A 24,205-nucleotide genomic window follows, 5' to 3' on the forward strand; every position below is an offset into this window, starting at 1 on the left:
AATGCACAAAAGGTTCTAAAACTTGTTTCAGTTTGATGTCAATATATTTTGCCAACAGGTGCATCCTAGAACTTTCTGCATTGACTGTAGGTCGTAAATGGGGGGGGGGGGTTCCCCACACATTTGTGGATTTTAAGGATCACAAAAATGCAGGGTACTATGGGGATATTGTACGTTCAATAAAACATGAATATCTTAGTAATTTGCCCTTGTACAAAAAAGCCATTCAGAATTAAATTGATTTTATTCACAATACTAATTGAAATGTCTTCATAGGTGTCCTAATATAATAAGACATTCATCCCATTGATGTAGTCATTCATAGTCATAACTACCTCCACCACCTTTGTCCAGTTTCATACCAATAAAATTCTTATTATAACAGCACCTCTTGAGCAAACCTCATTCACGTTCTGTAAGGTTGTATTGTCCACAAATCCTCTTACAATCAAGCAACTTACTCAAGTCAAGTTCACACATTTTTTCAAACCATATCATTGACTGGTGTAGAGGGTGGTTAAATACACGTTTACGCTGTAAAAGAATTTCAAAAGAAATCAGTCTCTCTTGTTTTTTAACAAACATTTGAAAGTTCAGTTTCCTAATAAACAGCTTTAAATCATTCATAAGTTTGTTTAAGATAGCCCTCTGTATCAGCACAAAATTAAACAATTTAGTGAACAGCTCTGCCACTTCAGAACCCCCCTCAAAAGTCACTGTAATAATACAATTGAAGTCAACACTTGTATTAGTAACTACATCAGAGTTGTCATTCAATGTCAGTGCCTCCCCTTCTGTAGGGCCTTGAGTTCTTGTTACAATGGTTGGGGGGTGTGGTTCGTCCGTCCCCCCCCCCCCCGGTTGTCAAAACCGATGTCTCTGTGTCATAAGTCTGTCTTACCTTCTTAAAGGGGGTCCTAAAGGGGAAGAGGCATGAATATTATCCGGGGCTTGATCAGTCAGTTCATCTTCAACCCCACTAAATACATTGTTCCCCATACTGCTAGATACAGGTGGTCCTGGGTAGGCTTTCCCATTAGAATAATCAATCTGATCTCTGTCCTACATTTTTTTCTTTTCATGCCCGGACTTCTTCACACATTTTTTTCCACATCTAAAAAATGTTTTTGCGTTGCTTCTCATAATTAAAAAAAATAGGATAATTTGTAATTACCTCATCAAAGTTCTTAATTTCTATTTTCAAATAGTCCATGGCCTGTTGATTGTGTTTCATAAGGACCTTCATTAATTCACAGCTTTGCTGATCAAATAATGCCATAAAGTTTTATGCAAGTTAGAGTTATCTGCTAATCCAGTGAAATATTTTGAATAACATAGACCCTTAGGTACCGGCTTCATTTTTCTTGATTCTAAAAGTAAATGTTCTCAAGCTGGAGTTTTCAATATTTAATAAGTTTTTTTTTTTTCTCAAAACTATCCAATGACTGCTTGAGCTGCATATGCATCTTTAGTTTAATAGAAAAAACATACATTTTCTTATCAAACCAACCGTGGAAAGAACTCGTGTTCTGGCAGGTCTCCATCTGTTTGCATTGTTCAACTCTCTTCACTTCCAAAGTGAAAACCGCTCTAACATGGGTATACTGTCCTCTGTCAGAAATGTAAGAACTAGCACCCAACCATGTTGGAGCTAGTTGCAGTAATACTACACACACACCACACTAACCAAAAAGAAGTAGCAGATATCCTAACAAACAAATTTATTGCAAATGATATTCCACTCAAAGCTATTCCATAATCCTTGCCACACCTATTACTGTGGAACAAGTTTTGTCAGCACTGTCAAAGGCTAAGAACACCTTACCCGTGGGCCCTGATTAATGTACCCAATTGCTTGATTATCAGTGCCAAGTGCAGACTGTCTTAACCTCTACTTAATGTGTTTAATCTAAATAACTCCACTGGTTACATTCCTGAAGCCTGGAAAACAGCCATTGCAATGCCTTTGCACAAGGGTGGCTTAGCCATGGATCCTGGTAACTACAGACCTAATACTCTCACAAGCTTCATTTGTTAACCTATGGATTGTAATCATCTCAGACCTCATTAATGTGAACATTGACCACCGTTTCTTTTTCATTCAGGTGGAACCAAGGCTTACCTATGCCTTTTTAGTCAGCCCCACTTATTCTGAAGGTACTACTAAAGCCAGTAAGGGAAGAAAAGCAAGGCTCATAATGTTAGCTCCCTGCTGGGAAAGACATGCCTGTTTCTCCTTGCACATGCAGATGACTAAAGGAGCTCCATTAACTCTTCCTGTGCCTTGTAAGCTGCTAACTCGGTGGGGGGTGGGGAGGGTGTAGTGGGGCGGAGCACCCTGGTCCACCCCAACCATTAAGGATTTAGTCCAGGAGAGAACACGTACCTGTAGCATGGGAGCTTTGGCACCCATGCCAGTGCACCCTTTTGCCTCTGCCACCCATCCTTAAAAAAAAAATGTTTGACAGCTTACAAATTTTCTTTAAGTGGCTAGATTGTGATCACACTGCTATTTTTTTTTTTTTTTTTTTTTTTTTTAAATACTGATTTCTGCCTGAGACTTAGCCCTGAACTGTAGAGTGTCTCACACAACTGCACTTTTTTAAGCAGGGAGTTTGAAATTCCATTATTTTAAATTCAGGTTGTGGAGGACTTCAAGAAAAAGACAGAAGAAATAGAACGCTATACAGAAGAGTTAACTCGAAAGAAAACTGAACTGGACAATTACCAAAGCAATATTTCCAAGGTATGTATCCAAGATTTGAAATGACTTACTATGTAGCTCTGATTGCACACAGCTGTGAATAGTCTAATTTGTATGAAAATACTTGGTTTTTAATTTGAAAATTTTTTTGGATTTTTTTTTTTTTAATCATTCACAATTAATAGGAATGAAGCATCAAAATGTAAGAATTGTAGCATTTCTTGTGTTTAGAATGGTACAGCCAGCTTGATGGCAGCTGTCTGACCATGACTTAAATTCACTTATAATTGTAGGCCATGCAGGGAATACTGAAAGTAGTAGTATCAAACGCCTGGAGACCAACTTCTCTTTTTAAAGTATGGCAAGGTCTCTGGGGCTTACTGCAGTTCATCTTTGAGAATGGAGAGAGACTAAGACTGACAAAGCATTCCACAGGAAGTAGGCATTTCACATTAAATACTATTGGCAGATGTCTGTGCTACATCACGTGCATGGGTGCACAGATGTTCATCCTGTTTGATCGACTGTGTATCAGCAAAAGATAAAGTCTATGATAAAGAACAAAAGTAACTAAAAGCAGGTTATTCTGGGGCAGATCTGAATATGCTCCACGGTTAAGTGGTTAATACAGGATCAGTAAGATTAAAAATTCAAGATCTGAGCAGAACTGTTAATATAATACAAGTAAAGTCATACAAGTTATATAATTTAGTGAATGCTGTTCTGGAAGTCTGTGATGTTCTTAGTGTTTCACTGTTGCAGTCATCACATTTGGGTTCTGCTTGCAGTAGCCCTCAGTCGGTCTGATTATCAAAGTCTTGGGTCCTGCGTCAGTTGCTGTCTTATCTTCCATGACATCAGGTAGTCAGGTGTATAAAGCATGCAGCCGACACCATTACATCAGTCTTTCTTGCCATGCCTGAAGCAGTTCACAAGTGCTGGTTGGCCAACTCCTGAAATTTTCGAGTTTCAGAACCAAAGTCTTCAACTAAACCTAAGTACCCTGTTGGGGAAACTTTTTCTTGCTCTAAACCGATGTCAGTAAAAGTCAGTAATTGTATTGCTTGTGGAAAGCAAATACCTCATAAAGATTTTCATTCATACTGTACTCCTTGCCTAGGCCCTGACCATGATATACCTCGCTGTCGGTTTTGTGCCTTATTTAAACAAAGAACTATTCGTCTTCGGTATATTTACTCTTCTAAATATTTTGGTACTCTGTTCAATTACCCAGATATGGCTTCGGTAAGCCACCCGACTACTGACATTCCAAAAATACGCAAAGATAAAGACAGAGACAGGCTGCCTAGGTCCAAAGCTGCCAACAACGCTTCTCCTAAGCTAGTCGCCAGTTCGCCGGTACTCAGTGAGGTGCTTTCGCAGCCCCTGATACCCGCTACTTCAGATTCGCAGGCCTCTTCTTAAACCCATTTGGAGTCTGGTATGCCGCGAGATGCCTCAACTGTGGAACCTGTGGATGTCTCTACCTTGGATGGGTCTGGAGCCGCTGTGCAGGCACCGGCTTCTGAGGGTGTATTCAGGCCTACTGACTTGCATATTAAACCGATGCCATCTTCTTCTTCAAGGCCTAAAACTCGATCCATGCCTAGAAAACCGATATCCAGACCACTTGGTCAGGCCTCTATTGCTAAAAAACAAATAAGAATGGCTGAAGACCTTATTACTTTAATCAGGGGAAGCCATCCTTCCCCCTCTAAGAGACCTAGGACTGAATTTGCTTATGATTCTTCTGATCAGGATTCTGAAATTTCTGTTTCCTCTGATGACCAGGATTTACCCTTATCTACCTGTGAGGATTCTGATGCAGAGGACTCTCTTCCCTTTGCATCCCCTCTAGAGGATTTCTCTTTTGGTGAAACCTTGCATACTCTTAGGGAGCATTTTCGCTGGGAAAGCCAGGATTACTCTGATTCTAAAAAGAGGCTTAGGGATTTCTTACACCTGCCCCAACACAGGCCTTTAGCTATTCCCGCTGTACTGGACATTGTTGATGATGCCTTTTCGGAATCTAGCTTGGCCCCTGACTCCTTACCTCCTGCTCCCAGAAAACCAGATAGATATTACAGGATTCCTGACTCTCACAAGTTCCTCTTTAAAAATCCTACTGCGGATCCTGAGACCATTTCACAGGGACCCAAGGGCATTAAGGCTACTACTGCCAAAAATCCTACCCACTCTGATAGAGATTCCAGGGCGCTGGATAGATGGGGTAAGAAGGTATACACCTATGCATCCTTGGCAATTAGGGCCTTAAACTGCCAATTTCATATGTTAAAGTATCAGCAGCATATCATTAGATTGCTTAAACAGAAAATTATGTTGATTCCTGGCTGTGCTGAAAATAAAGATTTACAGGATTTAATGCATTCTGCTGAACAAGTTGGAAATCATACTTTGCAATGTGGTTTTGATTCACTAGAGGCATCTTGCAGGGCTGCTGTCACTGGGTCTGTACTGAGAAGACATGCTTGGCTTAAGGAGTCATCTTTGCCAGATCATTTTAAAGCTAAATTGCTGGATGCTCCCTTAAACCAGGACCACCTATTTGGCAACAAAGCAGAAGTAGTACTTAAAAACATGGAGGAAAAAGCTAAATCTATGCAAACTGTTAAATATTTCCTGCAAGTACAGCCTCCAAGATTTAGTAGGCATTGTCCCTCCAAGAATTGGTCCTTTCCTGCCTCTTCCAGGCCTTCTCAGTCCAAACCCAGAACCAGCAGAACACCCAGGCTTCAGTCCCAAGGTATGCACAGGACTAAGCAGTGGGGGGGCTCTCACTTCCAAAGCAGATAGTAGAAAGTCTCCCCCCTTTGGTAAACTGTCTCAATGACTTAACTTTAAAACTTCCAAGCCCTTCTCAACTGACTACTCTTTTAGGAGGAAAGATTGCTCTACAGGCAAAAAACTGGGAACTCATTACCCAGGACAAATGGGTTTTAAATATAGTTTCCCAAGGATACAGATTCCACTTCCACACTTTACCAACCCCAAACGGTTGGTCAGATCTTACCCCCAAATCAGTGGGCAGAGGCTCAAAAGCAAGTTCTCTTTCTCGTAAGTATAAGGGCTATTCAAACTGTCCCAGAAAAGGAAAGCAGACAAGGTTTCTACTCAAGACTTTTCTGGTGCCCAGAAAAGAGAACTCCTGGTGTCCTCTCCTGGACTTCTCTATCCTAAACACTTTTTTGGTGATCCCAAAATTCAGGATGCAAACTCTTCACCAGTTGCTTCCTATGTTAGGCAAGGATGCCTGGTTGGCAACACTGGATTTAAAGGAAGCATACCTGCACATCCCAATCAGGGAATCTTGCAGAAGATACCTATGCTTCACAGCAGGCTTCATGCACTGTCAGTTCTCTGCACTGCCCTTTGGCTTATCTACTGCGCCCAGGGTATTCAGAAAGTGCCTAGCTCCGGTCATTGCATTTTGCAGGCAAAGAAATATTCAAATATACCCATACCTCGACAATTGTCTAATTCAGGCAGAAAGGACATACTATTGAATCATCTGGTGTTTGTACAAAAAGTGCTAACTTCTTTGGGGTACACCATAAATGAAAAGATATCACATCTTGTACCCTGCCAACAAATTGTATTCCTGGGAGCAGGCTTGAACATAACTTCCCAGATGGCTTTCCTCACGCCAGAGAAACAAGTTTGACAGCCTACTTCAAACTAATGGCCACGAAGACCCTGCAGTCTGAAAGACAAATACTGCAAACCTTTGGGTTCGTGGCCTCCTGCATTCTCCTAATTCCATATGCAAGACTGCATATGAGGAAACTACAATGGTATCTAAAAAGCCTATAGTGTCAACATTCTCAGGATCTAGAAACAATGACTCCTATCATACCTTGCCTACAGATAGAGTTCCTTTGGTGGGCAGAGGCCTGCCACCAAAACAAGGGACTGCCATTCACTCTACCCCCTGCCGCCCAAACCCTAACAACAGATGCATCAGACTATGCATGGGGGGCTCACTTGGCAGGGAAGTGCATTCAGGGCAAATGGAACCCTAGTCAAATGTACCTGCATGTCAATCAAAAAGAAATATTAGCTGTACAGAATGCTCTTGACAGCCTTCAAAGACCACATTCTTCCAGGACAATTAATGGTAAAGACGGACAACACCACTGTTATGTGATACATAAACAAGCAGGGGGGGACCCACTCATACCTTCTCTGCAGACTAGCCATAGCACTGTGCAACACAGCCTTCAGCTACCAAGTGCACCTACAGGCTCAGTTCCTGCCAGGAAAGCTAAGTATACTGGCAGACAAACTAAGCAGAAATCCCATGTACCCACACGAGTGGAAACTGGAACCAAGGACATTCAACATGTTGATAAACAAATGGGGGAGCCCAGAGATAGAGTTGTTTGCCTCCCCCCAGAACTACCAATTGGGCAAATTCTGCACAAGGACTCCCCACAAACAAGCTTGGAAAGTGGATGCCCTGTCCTTCACCTTGAAAAATCTGTCAGTTTATGCCTTTCCTCCTCTGCCTCTCCTCTCCAAGGTACTACTAAAGATCAGACAGGACAAACCAAGGATGATATTGATTGCACCAGACTGGCCACGCCAACACTTGTGCCCCCTCTTGCACAGTGTGCCATTGCTGGCACCATGGCATATGCCTCAGACCCCTACCCTGCTGTCCCAGCAGGAGGGCCAGATTCTGCACCCTCAGCTACAAACCCTGAACCTGGTAGCCTGGCTATAATTACCTGATCTCTCCGTTACCATCCCTCAGTAAACAAGGGTCGGATGTCATTCTGGAGGCAAGGAGGCCTAGTACTAGAAAATCTTTTGCTGAAAAATGGAAAAGATTCTGTTCCTGGAACCAAACTCAGGGGATGGGCACAGCTGCACCAAATTTACCTCAGATTCTTCAATACTTAACTGAGATGCTTCACAAGGGACTTTCCTTTTCCTCCATCAAAATTCATGCCTCAGCCATTTCAGCTCATTACAACACAGAACCACCCCTCCTCTCTCATCCACTGCTCAAGCAGTTCCTCAGTGGAGCCAAAAACTTAAGAACACCCAGGAGAGCCCCAACTCCAGCCTGGGACCTTAACTTTGTATTGGAAAAACTCACTCTACATGTTTTTGAGCCAGCTGCAAATGCAGAGTTGAAATTCCTTTCTTGGAAAACAGCCTTCCTTTTAGCCATCACTTCAGCAAGAAGAGTGTCTGAATTACAGGCCCTTATGGTATGGAGTCTTTCATCATCTTTCATGCGGACAGGGTGTCCTTCAGGACCATTCCCTCCTTCATGCTCAAGGTAGTATCCATTGTGGCTCTTAATCAGTCCATTCATTTGCCAACCTTCTTTTCTAATCCACAGAACAAAGGGGAACATATACTGCACTCCTTCGATGTGCACAGACAACTTAGATTTTACTTGGACAAGGCTAAACTTCTCAGGAAATCTGAACAGCTGCTGGTGGCATTTGCTGCAGGGGCAGAGGGGAAGGCCATTTCAAAGCAAACCATTTCTAAATGGATAGGCCATTGCATTCATTTCTGCTATAAGCACCATGGAAAACCTATCCCACAGGGGATAAGACTGCATTCAACCAGGACAGCATCTACCTCTACAGCCTTTCTCAGAGGTGTCCCTACCAGGGACATCCTAGAAGCTGCTACCTGGAGTTCTGTACACACCTTCACCAAACATTACCATTTGCCATTTTTCTATAAATCCAGAGCTGGCTTTGCCACTGCAGTCTTGCAGGGCCTTATAGCTGGTCCTAATGCTACGTAATCTCCTCCTCCCATCCTTAGCTTTGGGAATCTACCCATATGTGATGACTGCAACAGTGAAACACAAAGAACATAGTACAGTTGTGTACACTTACCATAAATGTAGATGTTCGAGTGTATTCACTGTTGCAGTCCTGGTTACCCTCCCTCCAGCCCCCTGACTTCTTTTGGCTATACCTCTATTCCTTTTCACTATGCTTAAAGCTTTTTGGTGTATTTGCTTTTTTGTTGGAGGTGTAACCTTGTGTATGTATGTATGTATATATGTATATATATATATATATATATATATATATGTGTGTGTGTGTGTGTATATATATATATATATATATATATATATATATATATATATATATATATATGTGTGTATATATATATATATATATGTGTGTGTGTGTGTGTGTGTGTATATATATATATATATATATATATATATATATTTAATTGCTTCCCATTAGGGTGGCACCTGACATCTGGGGCAAGAAAAACTGATGTAATGGTATCGGCTGCATGCTTTATACCCCCTGACTACCTGATGTCATGGAAGATGAGACAGCAACCGACGCAGGACCCAAGACTTTGATAATCAGGCCGACTGAGGGCTACTGCAAGCAGATAACCCAAATGTGATGACTGCAATAGTGAATACACTCGAACATCTACATTTATGGTAAGTGTACACAACTATACTTTCTGCCACTAGCAAGTTGAGTACTGTTATCACCTTTTTAACTTAGATAAGATGTTCATAGTGTTTCACTGTTGCAGTCATTACACTTGGGTTATCCTGCTGGCAGGCTACCCGCAGTCGGCCTGAATTCCAAAGTCCTGGTCCGGCGTCGGTTGCTGTTGCCTCTTCCCTGATGTCAGTGCGCCAGGGGGATATAAGATGCAGCTGACGCCATTTTCTTCAGTCTTTCTTGCCGCGTGGTGCCCAAAGCAAAAGCAGTTCACAAGTGCCGGTCGGCAGACTCCTGAGATTTTCGAAATTGAATTTCAGATCCGAAGTCTTCAATAAAGCTAAGTACCCCATTGGGGAAAGTTTTTCTTGCTCCAGACCAATGTCAGTAAAAGTTAACAATTGTATTTCTTGTGGGAAGCAAATACCTCATAAGGATTTTCATTCTTACTGCATTCCTTGCCTAGGCCCTGACCACGACGTTGCTAGTTGTCGGTTTTGTGCTAGATTCAAACAACACGCTATTAAGCGTCTGTTCGAGTTTGCTTTATATTACTTTGGCCGAAGGTTTAACTATATAATGCCATCGAACAACTGACGACCAGAGTTCATAAAAAGCGCAAGGACAAAGAAAAGGACAGGCATCCGAGGTCCAAAACAGACGAAGCCTCTTCTAGGCCAGCCGCCAGTTCGCCTGTTCTCAGTGAGGCGCTTTTGCAGCCCCTGACACCCGCTACCTCAGAGCCACAGGCCGCCTCCATCTCCCACGTGGAGACAACTAGGCCTCTGGAAAATCAAGGTATTGGGCCTACGGAAACTATTCCCTCAGATGGGTCCGGAGCTGCTGAGCAGGCATCGGCTTCTGAGGGTGTTTTCAGACCTACACAGCTTACTATCAAGACCACTTCAGCAGCCAAGGCAAAGTCTAAAACACCTTTAAAGGCAAAGAAACAAGTACAGCATTCTCTTGGACAGTCATCCATGCCTAAGAAACAGATGCTTAAAATGGCCGAGGACCCAATTACTTTGATCAGGGGTTCCCATCCCCCTCCTGATAAAAGGCCTAGGCAAGACACTGACTATGACTCCTCTAACCAGGTTTCTATTTCTTCGGATTCCTCTTCAGAACAGGGATATTCTCTTCCTCCCATTGAGGACTCTGATGCTGAAGAATCTATCCCTTCAGCCTCTCCTCCTGAGGACTACTCTTTTGGGGAAACCCTGCACACCATGAGGGAGCATTTCCTTTGGGAGAGCCAGGATTATTCAGAATCCAAGAAAAGGCTCAGAGACTTTCTTTTATTACCTCAGCACAGGCCTCTTGCTATCCCTCCTGTGCTAGATATCGTTGATGATGTATTTTCTGAATCCAGTTTGTCTCCTGATTCTTTACACCCTGCACCAGTTAAGCCAGATAGGTACTACAGGGTTCCATATTCACATAAATTTATTTATAAAAACCCTGCTGCTGATCCAGAAACAATTTCTCAGGGTCCCAAAGGGGTCAAGGCTTCCACTGCAAAAAAAACCTGTTCCCTCTGATAGGGATTCTAGAGCACTTGACAGATAGGGGAAAAAGTTTACACCTCTGCTACTTTAGCTGTAAGGGCTTTAAACTGCTAGTTTCACATGCTTAAATATCAACAATACCTAATGTCTCTGCTAAAACAGAAAATGCTGATAAGCTCTGAATGTCCTGAAAACAAGGAAATGCAGAATTTATTGCATGCAGCTGAACAAGTGGGAAAGCATACTTTACAATGTGGTTTTGATTCACTAGAGGCTTCTTGCAGAGCCGCAGTTACAGGTTCTGTCATTTGAAGGCATGCTTGGTTAAAAGAACAGACTTTACCTGATCATGTTAAAGCAAAATTATTGGATGCTCCATTGCAGCATGATACTTTGGTGTTAAGGCAGAAGAGGTGTTAAAGAAAATGGAGGATAAAGCAAAATCAATGCAGACAGTAAAGGATTTCTTACAGGTTCAGCCACCCAGATTTAGCAGGAACTGGCCTTCTAAAAATTGGTCCTTTCCAGTGTCAGACAGGCCACAAAAAGGCTGATACAGACGCCCAAGAGGCAGATCTCAGCCCCAAGGCTCATACAGACCTAAACAGTGGGGTGCTTCAGCCTCCAAAGGTGGAGAAGACAAATCATAATCTTATAGGAAACAGTCCCAATGACTTTCCAGTACCAATGCCAAGCACTTACCTTTTGGCAGCACCCTTATGGGGAAAACTAGCACTTTTCTGACAAAACTGGCACATGATCACCCAGGACAAATGGGTACTGAATATTGTTTCTCAGGGTTACAGGTTCCACTTTCACACCCTCCCAAGGGCAAAAGGTATGCCAGACCTGCCACGCAATTAATGGGAGAGGCCCAAAAGCAAATTTCTGCTCTTATGGACATGAGAGCTATTCATAAAGTACCACAGCAAGAGCAGGGGCAATGATTTTACTCAAGACTTTTCTTGGTACCCAGAAAGGACAAAGCCTGGAGACCAGTACTGGACCTGTCTACTCTAAATACTTTCCTGGACATTCCAAAATTCAAAATGTTGACACTGCAGCAACTTCTACCCATGCTGGGCAAGAAGGCTTGGCTAGTTACTTTGGTCCTCAAAGAGGCAGACCTGCATGTACCAATCAGACAATCTTGCAGAATATACCTCAGATTCATAGCTGTCTCAATGCATTACCAATTCTCTGCACTGCCCTTTGGCTTATCTACTGCGTCCAGGGTCTTCACAAAATGCCTGGCACCAGTAATTGCATTTTGCAGACAAAAAGGAATTCAGATTTATCCCTACTTAGACAACTGCCTTATTCAAGCAGAGAGCAAGAACATTCTACTAAAGCATTGGCGTTTGTAAAAAGATTACTAATTTGCCTAGGGTACACAGTAAACGAAAAGAAATCAAAACTAGTGCCCTTTCAAGAGATAATATTCCTGGGTGCAAGCTTAAATACAACTACCCAGATGGCTTATCTCACGCCAGACAAACAAAGGCAACTGACTCATTACTTCCAAATGATGGCAACAAAGACCCAGCTACCTGCAAGAAAAATTCTGCAGGCTTTGGGCTTCATTGCATCCTGCATCCTGCTAATTCCATATGCAAGACTGCATATTAGGAAGCTACAATGGTATCTAAAAAGTGTTTGGACTCAACATTGCCACAACCTGGAAACAATAATTACTCTCATTCCCTGCCTGCAACAAGAGTTTTGATGGTGGGCACTGGCCTGTCACCACAACAAGGGACAGCTTTTCACTTTACCCACAGCCAGGCAGACACTAACAACAGATGCATTGGATTATGGCTGGGGGTGCACACATGGCGGGAAAATGTATTCAGGGCACGTGGCCCACAGACCAAATGCATCTTCATATCAATCAAAAGAGATGCTAGCTGTACAGAATGATCTAACTGCCTTCAAGGATCTACTACATCCCGGACAACTATTGCCAAAGACGGACAATACTACAGTCATGTGGTACATAAACAAGCAAGGGGACACACATTCCTACCCCCTCTACAGGCAAGCCATGACTTTGTGGAACACAGCATTGACCTATCAAGTACGTCTGCAGGCACAATTCCTGCCAGAAAAGAATAATACTCTGGCAGACGAACTAAGCTGAAACCTCATGGGCCCTCACAAGTGGAAACTAGATCCATAAGTCTTCAGCATGATAACAAGGAAATGGGGATGCCCATACATAGATCTATTTGCCTCCCCTGCCAACTACAGAGATTCTGCACTAGGACTCATCACTCTTAAGCATGGAAGGTGGATGCTCTATCATTCAGCTGGAAAACCCTGACAGTTTATGCCTTTCTCCCACTGCCTCTCCTCCCCAAGGTACTCCTAAAAGTCAGACGAGAAGCCAAAAATGATTCTGATTGCCCCAGACTGCCCACGCCTGCACTGGTACCCAATCCTAAAGAGCTTGTCTCAAGGCCCAGCCTGAACTTTACCTCAAATTCCTCATCTCCTGACCCAACAAAACAATCAGATCCTGCACAGCCAACTCAGAACCTTAAATCTGGCTGCATGGCGAAAAATATAACCAATCAGAACACACCTCTCTCTAAAGCAGTTATGGATGTCATTTTGGAAGCCAGGAGGCCCAGCACCAGAAAATCTTATGCAGAAAAATGGAAGAGATTCTGTGCTTGGAACCAGGCACAAGGACTTGAACCGCTTGTTCCAAATATTCCTCAGATTTTGCAACACCTAACGGAGATGCTTGACAAAGGTCTAGCCTTCTCATCAATTAGATCCATGCCTCTGCTATTTCAGCTCATTACAGTATGGAACCTCCTATTTTTTCACATCCACTGCTAAGACAGTACCTCAGAGGGGCCAAAAACATAAGACCCCCAAGGAGAGCACCGATACCTACACGGGACCTCAACTTTGTCTTGGAAAAGCTCACACTGCCTCTTTTTGAGCCAGCCAATACAGCTGAGATGAAATTCTTATCATGGAAAACTGCTCTGCTCCTAGCAATAACTTCAGCAAGAAGAGTCTCAGAGTTGCAGGCATTAATGGCAGTGGAACCTTTTATCATTTTCCATCCAGACAGGGTTTCTCTAAGGACAAACCCAACATTTATGCCAAAGGTAGTATCCAGTGTGGCTCTTAACCAAACCATTCATTTGCCAACTTTTTATCCAAATCCCCAGAATAAAGGGGAGAGACGTCTGCACTCTTTGGACATACACAGGCAGCTATGCTTCTACTTGGACAAAACAAAAGCTTTCAGAAAGACTGAGCAACTTTTTGTGGCATATGCTGCAAGATCACAAGGAAAGGCTATTTCAAAGCAGACTATTTCAAAATGGATAGGACACTGCATTTGTTTCTGCTATGCACAGCATGGCAAATCAGTTCCTAAGAATATTAGGCCACATTCTACCAGGGCAGCAGCCTTTCTCAGAGGAACACCAACCAAGGAAATTTTGGAGGCTGCAACTTGGAGTTCAGTGCACATCACTTACCTCTTTACTCTAAATCCAGAGCAGGCTTTGCCACTGCAGTTCTGCATGACCTCATAGCCACTCCTAATCCTATTTACACCCCATCTGTCCAACCTCAGCTTTGGGATTCAACCCAAGTGTAATGACTGCAACAGTGAAACACGATGAACATAGTACAGTTGTGTACCTACCAGAAATGTAGATGTTCGAGTGTATTCACTGTTGCAGTCCAAGTTATCCACCCACCATCCCCCTTTCTTTGCTGGGACTTATCTATACTTCTCTATCCTTTACAACCTATGTGGTGTATTTACTTGTAGATGAAGGTATTGTTTATTTTAGTGTATGTTTTTATAAGCAGTGTATTGCCTACCTTCTTGGGGGCACCTGACATCTGAGGCAAGATAAACTGAAGAAAATGGCATCGGCTGCATCTTATATCCCGCTGGTGCACTGACGTCAGGGAATAGGCGACAGCAACTGATGCTGGACCAGGACTTTGGAATTCAGGTCGACTGTGGGTAGCCTGCCAGCAGGATAACCCATGTGTAATGACTGCAACAGTGAATACACTCTAACATCTACATTTATGGTAGGTACACAACTGTACTTTGTCAAGACATTGTTCAGTATGTGATTCCTCATTGATGAAGGCTAAGAATGTAAGTTTGATTCCTACATGGCTCAGCTTAAAATGGTTTTCCACACTGATAACAGCAGGGAGATTATTTTGATCTTTGCTCAGTCAAAATATTAATAATTTCTCAGTCCTCAGCAAGGAAAAATCAGGAATAGCTCTGAATTAGGGATGTACAAAACCTCTCAACATTTCACCTCACAAATGTTTTTAGCAGATCCTTAAATGCTTCACTTCAAGTTCTTTCCTTTGAAGCCCTCAGGTTTGGTGGGAAGTTACGGTGTCACATTTCTGTACCTTACCTCAAGTCATGACAAACAAGGCTTAAACCTGTAAACATCCTAGAAAGATGATGTGATTTATATTGAGTTATAGTGCCATTTGGGGGGTGCCTAGTATGGCTGTATGTACAGATTTTTGAGAGGAAGCAATGCATAGCTGAGAAGACATAACTGAGAATATTTAAGGATAATGGACTCACCCCAGGATACATTGTATGGTCATTAACATGTTAAATGAATTATTTTTGGGATGTTCTATTTTCATATATATTGGTACTTTTGCTAACTGGTAATTGTGCTGGTCTTTCCTTAAACAAACTATTTATCACACTGCACAGTGGTGTATTGGGTAACATTGTTGTCTTACAGCAGGAGTTCTCCAGTTCTGTTCCCAGGTGGGGTGCCTCCTATGTGGAGTCTGCATATCCTCCCTGTTCATTGAGTTTTCTTGAGGTGCTCAGTTTTCCTTCCATATTCCGGAGACATACACTAGGTATGTCACTCTAAGCTAGCCATAGATGTGTGTGCGCACGTGTGTTACAGAAGAACAACTGCATCAGGGCTAGCATACCAGTGGTGTAAACATTAGTTCTAGAATGATAGTCACTATTGATGTGACACCCAACTCCATTTGTAAAAATGGGAGAAAAAGAAGATTATGGATGGACAGACTTATTCTTCACTTTACTGACTTGCAGCATGAGTTCACATAGGAAAAAAAAATTCTTTGTTCATCATTGATGTGTCCTTTATTCTTATACATTCCATCATACTCTTATACTTTTCAGATGTTCATCGTGTTTCACTGTTGCAGTCATTACAATTGGGTTATCCTGCTGGCAGGCTACCCGCAGTCGGCCCGAGTTCCAAAGTCTAGGTCCGGCGTCGGTTGCTGTCGCCTCCTCTCTGACGTCAGTGCACCAAGGGTATAAAAGGTGCAGCCGACGCCATTTTCTTCAGTCTTTCTTGCCGCGTGGTGCCCGAAGCAAAAGCAGTTCGCAAGTGCCGGTCGGCCGACTCCTGAGATTTTCAAATTCGAATTTCAGATCCAAAGTCTTCATTAAAGCTAAGTACCCCATTGGGGAAACTTTTTTCTTGCTCCAGACCGATGTCAGAAAAAGTTAATAATTGTATTTCTTGTGGGAAGCAAATACCTCATAAGGATTTTCATTCTTACTGTATTCCTTGCCTAGGCCCTGACCACGACGTTGCTAGTTGTTGATTTTGTGCTAGCTTTAACCAACTCACTATTAAGTGTCGGTACGATTTTGCATTTCATTACTTTGGCTCAAGATTCAGTTATATAATGCCATCGGAACAGCCGACTACCGGAGTTTATAAAAAGCACAAAGAAAAAGAAAAGGACAGGCATCCGAGGTCCAAAACCGATGACGAGGCTTCCTTTAGGCCTGTCGCCGGTTCACAGTGAGGTGCTTTCGCAGCCCCTGACGCCCGCTACCTCAGAGCCACAGGCAGCTTCTGACTCCCACGTGGAGCCTACCAGACCGCTGGAAACTCAAGGTATTGGACTCTTGGAAACTATTTCCTCCGATGGATCAGGAGCCGCTGAGCAGGCATCGGCTTCTGAAGGTGTTTTCAGGCCTACACAATTATATATAAAACCAACTTCAGCTTCAAAGGCAAAGACTAAAGCAGCTCTAAAGACAAAGAAACAAGTACAGCATTCTCCTGGACAGGCCTCCATGCCTAAAAAACAGATGCTTAAAATGGCCGAAGACCTTATTACTTTGATCAGGGGTTCCCATCCCCCTCCTGATGAGGCCTAGGCAAGAGATAGAATATGAATCTTCAGATCAGGTTTCCATTTTCTCTGATTCCTCTTCTGAACAGGAATATTCCCTTCCTCCGTATGAGGATTCTGATGCTGAAGAATCTATCCTTTCAGCCTCTCCTCCTGAGGATTATTCTTTTGGGGAAACCCTGCATATTATGAGGAAGCATTTCCACTGGGAGAGCAAAGAATACTCAGAATCCAAGAAAAGGCTCAGAGACTTTCATTTATTGCCTCAGCACAGGCCCCTTGCTATTCCTCCTGTTTTAGACATTGTAGATGATGTATTTTTAGAGTCTGGTCTGTCTCCTGACTCTTTACCACCAGCTTCTGTTAAGCCAGACAGATACTACAGGGTTCCTGATTCACATAAATTTCTTTACAAAAACCCTGCTGCTGACCCAGAAACTATTTCTCAGGGTCCCAAGGGGGGGGGGGGGGGGGGTCAAGGCTTCCACTGCAAAAAACCTTATCCCCTCTGATAGGGATTCAAGGGCCCTAGACACATGGGGGATAAAGATTTATACTTCTGCTACCTTGGCTGTAAGCGCTTTAAATTGTCAGTTTCATATGCTTAAATATCAGCAATATCTTATGTCACTACTTAAACAGAAAATGTTGACAAATTCAGAATGTGCAGAAAACAAATGCAGGATTTATTGCATGCAGCTGAACAAGTGGGAAAGCATACTTTGCAATGTGGTTTTGATTCTCTAGAGGCCTCCTGCAGGGCCGCAGTTACAGGTTCTGTCATTAGGAAGCATGCTTGGTTAAAAGAACAGAATCTACCCGATCATGTTAAAGCAAAACTATTAGATGCTCCATTACAACATGATACCTTGTTTGGTGTTAAAGCAGAGGAGGTGTTGAAGAAAATGGAGGACAAAGCTAAGTCTATGCAAACAGTGAAGGATTTCTTTCAGGTGCAGCCTCCCAGATTTAGCAGGAACTGGTCTACAAAGAATTGGTCCTTTCCAGTGTCAGACAGGCCACAAAGAGGCAGATCACAGCCCCAGGGCTCATACAGGCCTAAACAATGGGGTACTTCTACCTCCAAAAGCGGAGAGGAAAAATCACAGCCATACAGGAAACAGTCTCAATGACTTTCCCCTGCCAGCACCAAGCACTTATCTTCTGGCAGCTCCTTTGGGGGGAAAACTAGCACTTTTTTTCACAAAATTGGCACATGATCACCCAGGACAAATGGGTCTTAAATATCGTATCTCAAGGCTACAGGTTCCACTTTCTCACCCTGCCAAGGCCAAACGGTATGCCAGACCTGCCACGCAATCAATGGGCAGAGGCACAAAAACAAGTTTCATCTCTCATGGACATGAGAGCCATTCAGCAAGTACCACAGCAAGAGCAGGGACAAGGATTTTACTCAAGGCTATTCTTGGTACCCAGAAAGGACAAAGCCTGGAGACCAATACAGGACCTGCCTATCCTAAACACATTCCTGGATATTCCAGAATTCAAAATGTTAACTCTGCAGCAGCTTCTGCCCATGCTGGGCAAGAAGGCTTGGCTTATGACTTTAGACCAATAAGAGGCATACCTGCATGTCCCAATCATGCAGAAGATACCTCAGATTTATAGCTGGCCCAATGCACTACCAATTCTCTGCACTGCCGTTTGGCTTATCTACTGCGCCCAGGGTCTTCACAAAATGCCTGGCACCAGTAATTGCATTTTGCAGGCAAAGAGGAATACAAATATATCCTTACTTGGACGACTGCCTTATTCAAGCAGAGAACAAGGACATTCTACTACAGCATCTGGCATTTGTAAAAAGATTACTAACAGGTCTAGGGTACACAGTAAATGAAAAGAAATCAAAACGCGTACCCTCTCAAGAGATAACATTCCAGGGTGCAAGCTTAAATAGAACTGCCCAGATGGCTTATCTCACACCAGACAAACACAGACAACTGACTACTTATTTCAAAATGTTGGCAACAAAGGCCCAGTTATCTGCAAGAAAAATTCTGCAGGCTTTGGGCTTCATGGCATCCTGCATACTGCTAATTCCATATGCAAGACTGCATATGAGGAAACTTCAATGGTATCTAAAAAGTGTTTGGACTCAACATTGCCACAGCCTGGAAACAATAATTACATTCTCTGCCTGCAACAGGAGTTTCGATGGTGGGCAAGAGCCTGTCACCTCAACACGGGACAGCCATTCACTTTACCCACAGCCAGGCAGACATTGACAACATTTGCATCAGATTATGCCTGGGGGCCCATATGGCAGTAAGATGTATTCAGGGCACATGGTCCGCAAGTCAAATGCATCTACATATCAATCAAAAAGAAATGCTAGCTGTTCAGAATGCCCTGACAGCCTTCAAGGATCTACTTCATCCAGGACAACTACTGATAAAGACGGACAATACTACAGTCGTGGTACATAAACAAGCAGGGGGGCACGCATTCCTACCCCCTCTGCAGACTAGCCATGAACTTATGAGACACAGCACTGACTTACCAAGTACATCTGCAAGCACAATTCCTGCCAGAAAAGATAAATACTCTGGCAGACGATCTAAGCAGAAACCTAATGGATCCCTATGAGTGGAAATTGGATCCACAAGTCTTCAGCATGATAACAAGGAACTGGGGATGCCCGGACATAGACCTATTTGCCTCCCCTCACAACTGCCAACTACAGAGATTCTGCACAGGGACTTACCACAAGCAAGCATGGAAAATGGATGCTCGATCTTTCAGCTGGAAAAAGCTAACAGTATATGCCTTTCCTCCTCTGCCTCTCCTCCCCAAGGTACTCCTCAAGGTCAGACAAGAGAAGCCAAAAATGATACTGATTGCCCCAGACTGGCCCTGCCAGCACTGGTACCCAATCCTAAAGAGCTCGTCTCAATGCCCAGCTTGGACATTACCTCAAATTCCTCACTTATTGACACAACAAGACAGTCAGATACTGCACAGCCAACTCAGAACCTTAAACCTGGCAGCTTGGTAGATAATGTAGCCATTCAAGACACACCTCTCTCTAAAGCAGTGATGGATGTTATTTTGGAGGCCAGGAGGCCTGGCGCCAGTAAATCGTATGCAGAAAAATGGAAGAGATTCTGTGCTTGGAACCAGGCACAAGGTATTGACACGACTGTTCCAAATATTCCTCAGATTTTGCAATGCTTAACTGAGATGCTGGATAAAGGCCTTTCCTTTTCATCAATTAAAATTCACGCCTCTGCCATTTCAGCTCATTACAGTACAGGACCACCTATTTTTTCTCATCCATTACTAAGGCAGTTCCTCAGAGGGGCCAAAAACATAAGACCTCCAAGGAGAGCACCAATACATACATGGGACCTCTACTATGTCTTGGAAAAACTCTCACTGCCTCCGTTTGAGCCAGCCTCTGCAGCTGATATAAAATTCTTATCCTGGAAAAAAGCTCTGCTCCTAGCAGTAACCTCTGCTAGAAGAGTCTCAGAGTTACAGGCACTCATGGCTGTGGAACCTTTTATCATTTTCCATCCTGACAGGGTTTCTCTAACGACAAACCCTACATTTATGCCTAAGGTAGTGTCCAGTGTGGCCCTTAACCAAACAATTCATTTGCCTACCTTTTACCCCAACCCACAGAATAAGGGTGAGAAACTTCTGCATTCTTTGGACATTCACAGGCAGCTGCGCTTCTACTTGGACCGAACCAAAGCTTTCAGTAAGACTGAACAACTACTAGTGACATATGCTGCAGGATCACAAGGAAAGCCCATCTCAAAACAGACAATTTCAAAGTGGATAGGCCACTGCATTCATTTCTGCTATTCACAGCATGGCAAATCAGTGCCTAAGGGCATTATGCCATATTCAACCAGAGCAGCAGCCACTTCAGCAGCCTTCCTCAGAGGAGTAACAACCAAAGACATCTTAGAGGCTGCAACTTGGAGTTCAGTGCATACTTTTACAAAGTGCTATCATTTACCTCTTTACTCTAAATCCAGGGCAGGCTTTGCCACTGTAGTTCTGCACGGCCTGATAGCCTCTCCTGATCCCGTTTAGTACCAGCCTCCCAAATTTAGCTTTGGGATTCAACCCAATTGTAATGTCTGCAACAGTGAAACATGATGAACATAGTACAGTTGTGTACCTACCATAAATGTAGATGTTCGAGTGTATTCACTGTTGCAGTCCAGGTTACCCTCCCACCATCCCCCTTTTCCTTGCTGGGACTTATCTGTACTTCTCTATTCTATCCAACCTATGTGGTGTATTCGCTTATAGATGAAGGAAAAATAGTTTTTTGTGTATGCATGCTTATTGGCATAATTTAGCCTACCATTTTTAGGGGCATCTCATATCTGGGGCAAGAAAAACTGAAGAAAATAGCATCGGCTGCATCTTTTATACCCCTGGTGCACTTGACGTCAGGGAGGAGGCAACAGCAACTGACACCGGACCTAGACTTTGGAACTCGGGCCGACTGCGGGTAGCCTGCCAGCAGTCAATTGTAATGACTGCAACAGTGAATACACTCGAACATCTACATTTATGGTAGATACATAACTGTACTTTTCTACCCACCTGTTCATTCCATTCAGCTTTGTGAGGTCCATTTTGTATAAATTTAGAAGTGTATTTATTTTTTATGAAGTTTGCTTCCTCCCTCTTTTAATGCAGCCATTTCCATTTCTTTTATTTACAGTATTCCACACCTCATGCACACTTGGTTTAAACTTTAATTTCCAATTTCATGTGATTGCTTTTATTGGCTGCAGGCAACATTAAACTTAGCCAGGTTTTCCTGTGTCTTAATAATTCTTAACCTGAATTCCAACTCAACAAAAATTGTTTCCTTTGCGCTCAGCCAGTAGTTGTATCGGGACATTCTGTAGGGAATACTTAAACTCAGACCAACTCCATACAGTCTCAAAAAATATATTCCCACTTTCTCTCTCTTTTTCACATCTCCACATCTGCTTTCTGCTTGGAGGAAACCTCCACTGGAATATATTGTTAGTATAAAATACCTAGGTAAATATTTCCATGCAAATATCCTGACTCTTCTATACTCACTAGCATAACTAAAGGGATCTCGTTGTTACCTTTTCCTTCCAACTCAGCAGAAGGGTGATCAGATCCAACATCTGCACCTTTTTCAGCATCTAGGATCCAGGGATCAAGCTCTTCTACCTACCCTACAATTCCATCCTATCCCTGCAATATCTCGGATCTTATTTTCTGTCTATTGAGTTCAGACATGCTCTGAGGGCTCAGAGCTTGATATAAAAATAAGTGAAGTTATTTAGGTTTCTTGGACTATCTTCCAGCTTCCTACTGTGCATATTTATTAGACTTTATTTCCCCTTGTTCTAGTTTAGCCTTTTTTTTCTTAGACCATCCCTTTTTTCTATGCCATATCTTTATATATAAAAGTTGTTTTCGTATCATTGCCTTAATTATAGTGTGTTAAGTGTTGATAGTTAAACATTTGCAATTGTTGACAAATTTTTTTCTCAGCACAATATTGCTTCTTAGTGTTATTGCTGTGGACTTAACCAGAGATCTTGTCACTCATGGTTTCAAAAAGTGCACAAAATGCAGGCACAAGATTCTCCCCAACCCATCCCCAGCACCCAAATTCCTTGTGTGTCTTTTGTCTAGGCGTACACTATCTTGTTATGGAGTTCAAGCCCTGTGCCGCTTTTGAAGCTGGGGCTCTTATTGATTTCAGACTGAAAACTAGTCCTAAAGGGTCTTTTCCCTGCCTAGGTAGGAGAATCGACTACTTTTACTTTAGCTTCCCTTTCAACCAGCTAAGGTAGAGAATAAGTTACAAAGCTCAAAAGACAAGGATAAGGAAGGGGAAAGCTAAGAAGAGGAAAAAGAAACAGAAATTCAACAGCAAAAGAAACACAGAACAGATCCCAGAACCGGTCAGGTCCTTTCTGGATTGGCACTGAAAACACCCAGACGGTCGGAGTCTGTGATTAGTCCATGAGCAGATTCAGATCCGATCACCATCTCCTCCATGCAGATTTTCTTTGTCGCTGATCAGTCCTCTACTCCATTCCCCAGTCTCTCAAGAAAGGTCGACTCAACAGTCTTCTAGGCCAGCCTGTGTGACGACCTCTTTCGGATCTTTTCAGTCAAGAAGCCTTTCAGAAGCCAACATTGACAGGATGATGCAGATGATGTTCTTCATGTTTCACTGTTGCAGTCATCACATTTGGGTTATCTGCATGCAGGTAGCCCTCAGCTGGCATACCAGTCTTCGGATTCCTGCTTTGATGCGGTTTCTTCTTCCATGACGTCAGGTCGTCAGGGGTATAAAACATGCAGCCGATGCCATTACATCAGTTTTTCTTGCCATGCGATGCCTAAAGCAGAAGCAGTTCGTAATTGCCAGTCGTCCGACTCCTGAAATTTTTGTTTTCGAGTTTCAGATCCAAAGTCTTCAAAAAGGATAAGTACCCCATTGGGGATCCTTTTTCTTGCTCCAGCCGATGTCAGTAAAAGTTAACAATTGTCTTACCTGTGGAAAGCAAATACCTCATAGAGTTTTTCATTCATACCGCATCCCCTGTTTAGGCCCAGACCACGACGTCCCTCTGTCGGTTTTGTGCCTTGTTCAACCCCCAAACTATTCGTCATTGGGCTATCTTTGCAGCAAATTACTTTTGTACTCTAGTACTCCAAAATGGCTTCGTTAAGCCATCTGACTACCAATCTTTCGAAAAAAACGTAAGGATAGAGTCAGAGACAGACTGCATAGGTCCAAAACTGCCGACGATGCTTCCCGTTAAGCTAGTCACCAGTCTGCCGGTACTCAGTGAGGTACTTTCGCAGCCCCTGATACCCGCTACTTAAGATTCGCTGACCTCTACTGAGACCCATTCGGAGTCTGGTATGCGCGAGATGCTTCTTCGACTATGGAACCTGCGGATGTCTCTACTTTGGATGGGTCCAGAGCCGCTGTGCAGGCACTGGCTTCTGAGGGTGTATTCAGGCCTACAGACTTGCATTTTAAACTGACGCCATCGTCTTCATCCAGGTCTATAACTTGCACGACACCTAAAAAAACGACGACCAAACTGCAGGCTCAGGCCCATATGCCTAAAAAACAAATGCTTAGAATGGCTGAAGACCTTATTGCTTTAATTAGGGGAAGCCAGCCTTCCCCTTCTAAGAGACCTAGAACTGATTTTCCTTCTGATTCTTCTGATCAAGAATCTGATATTTCTGTTCCTTCTGATTACCAGGATTTCCCCTTATCTACCTATGAGGATTCTGATGCAGAGGATTCCATTCCCTCTGCTTCCCCTCCAGAAGATTTTTCTTTTGGTGAAACCTTGCAC

The 24,205-nt window shown here is 43.1% G+C and overlaps 1 protein-coding gene across 1 annotated transcript in view; it reads left to right on the plus strand.

Moving 5' to 3' along the window:
- The window catches only part of SMC5 (structural maintenance of chromosomes 5), a 3,018,525-nt gene that overhangs the window by 2,167,755 nt on the left and 826,565 nt on the right, over positions 1–24,205 (plus strand). Inside the window, exon 24 of the mRNA XM_044064368.1 lies at positions 2,642–2,746. Within this exon, the coding sequence (XP_043920303.1) occupies positions 2,642–2,746 (105 nt within the window). The remainder of the gene's footprint in view (positions 1–2,641; positions 2,747–24,205) is intronic.

Source organism: Protopterus annectens, chromosome 2.part2, assembly GCF_019279795.1.
Source record: "Protopterus annectens isolate FY-2018-M chromosome 2.part2, PAN1.0, whole genome shotgun sequence".
NCBI lineage: Eukaryota > Metazoa > Chordata > Ceratodontiformes > Protopteridae > Protopterus > Protopterus annectens.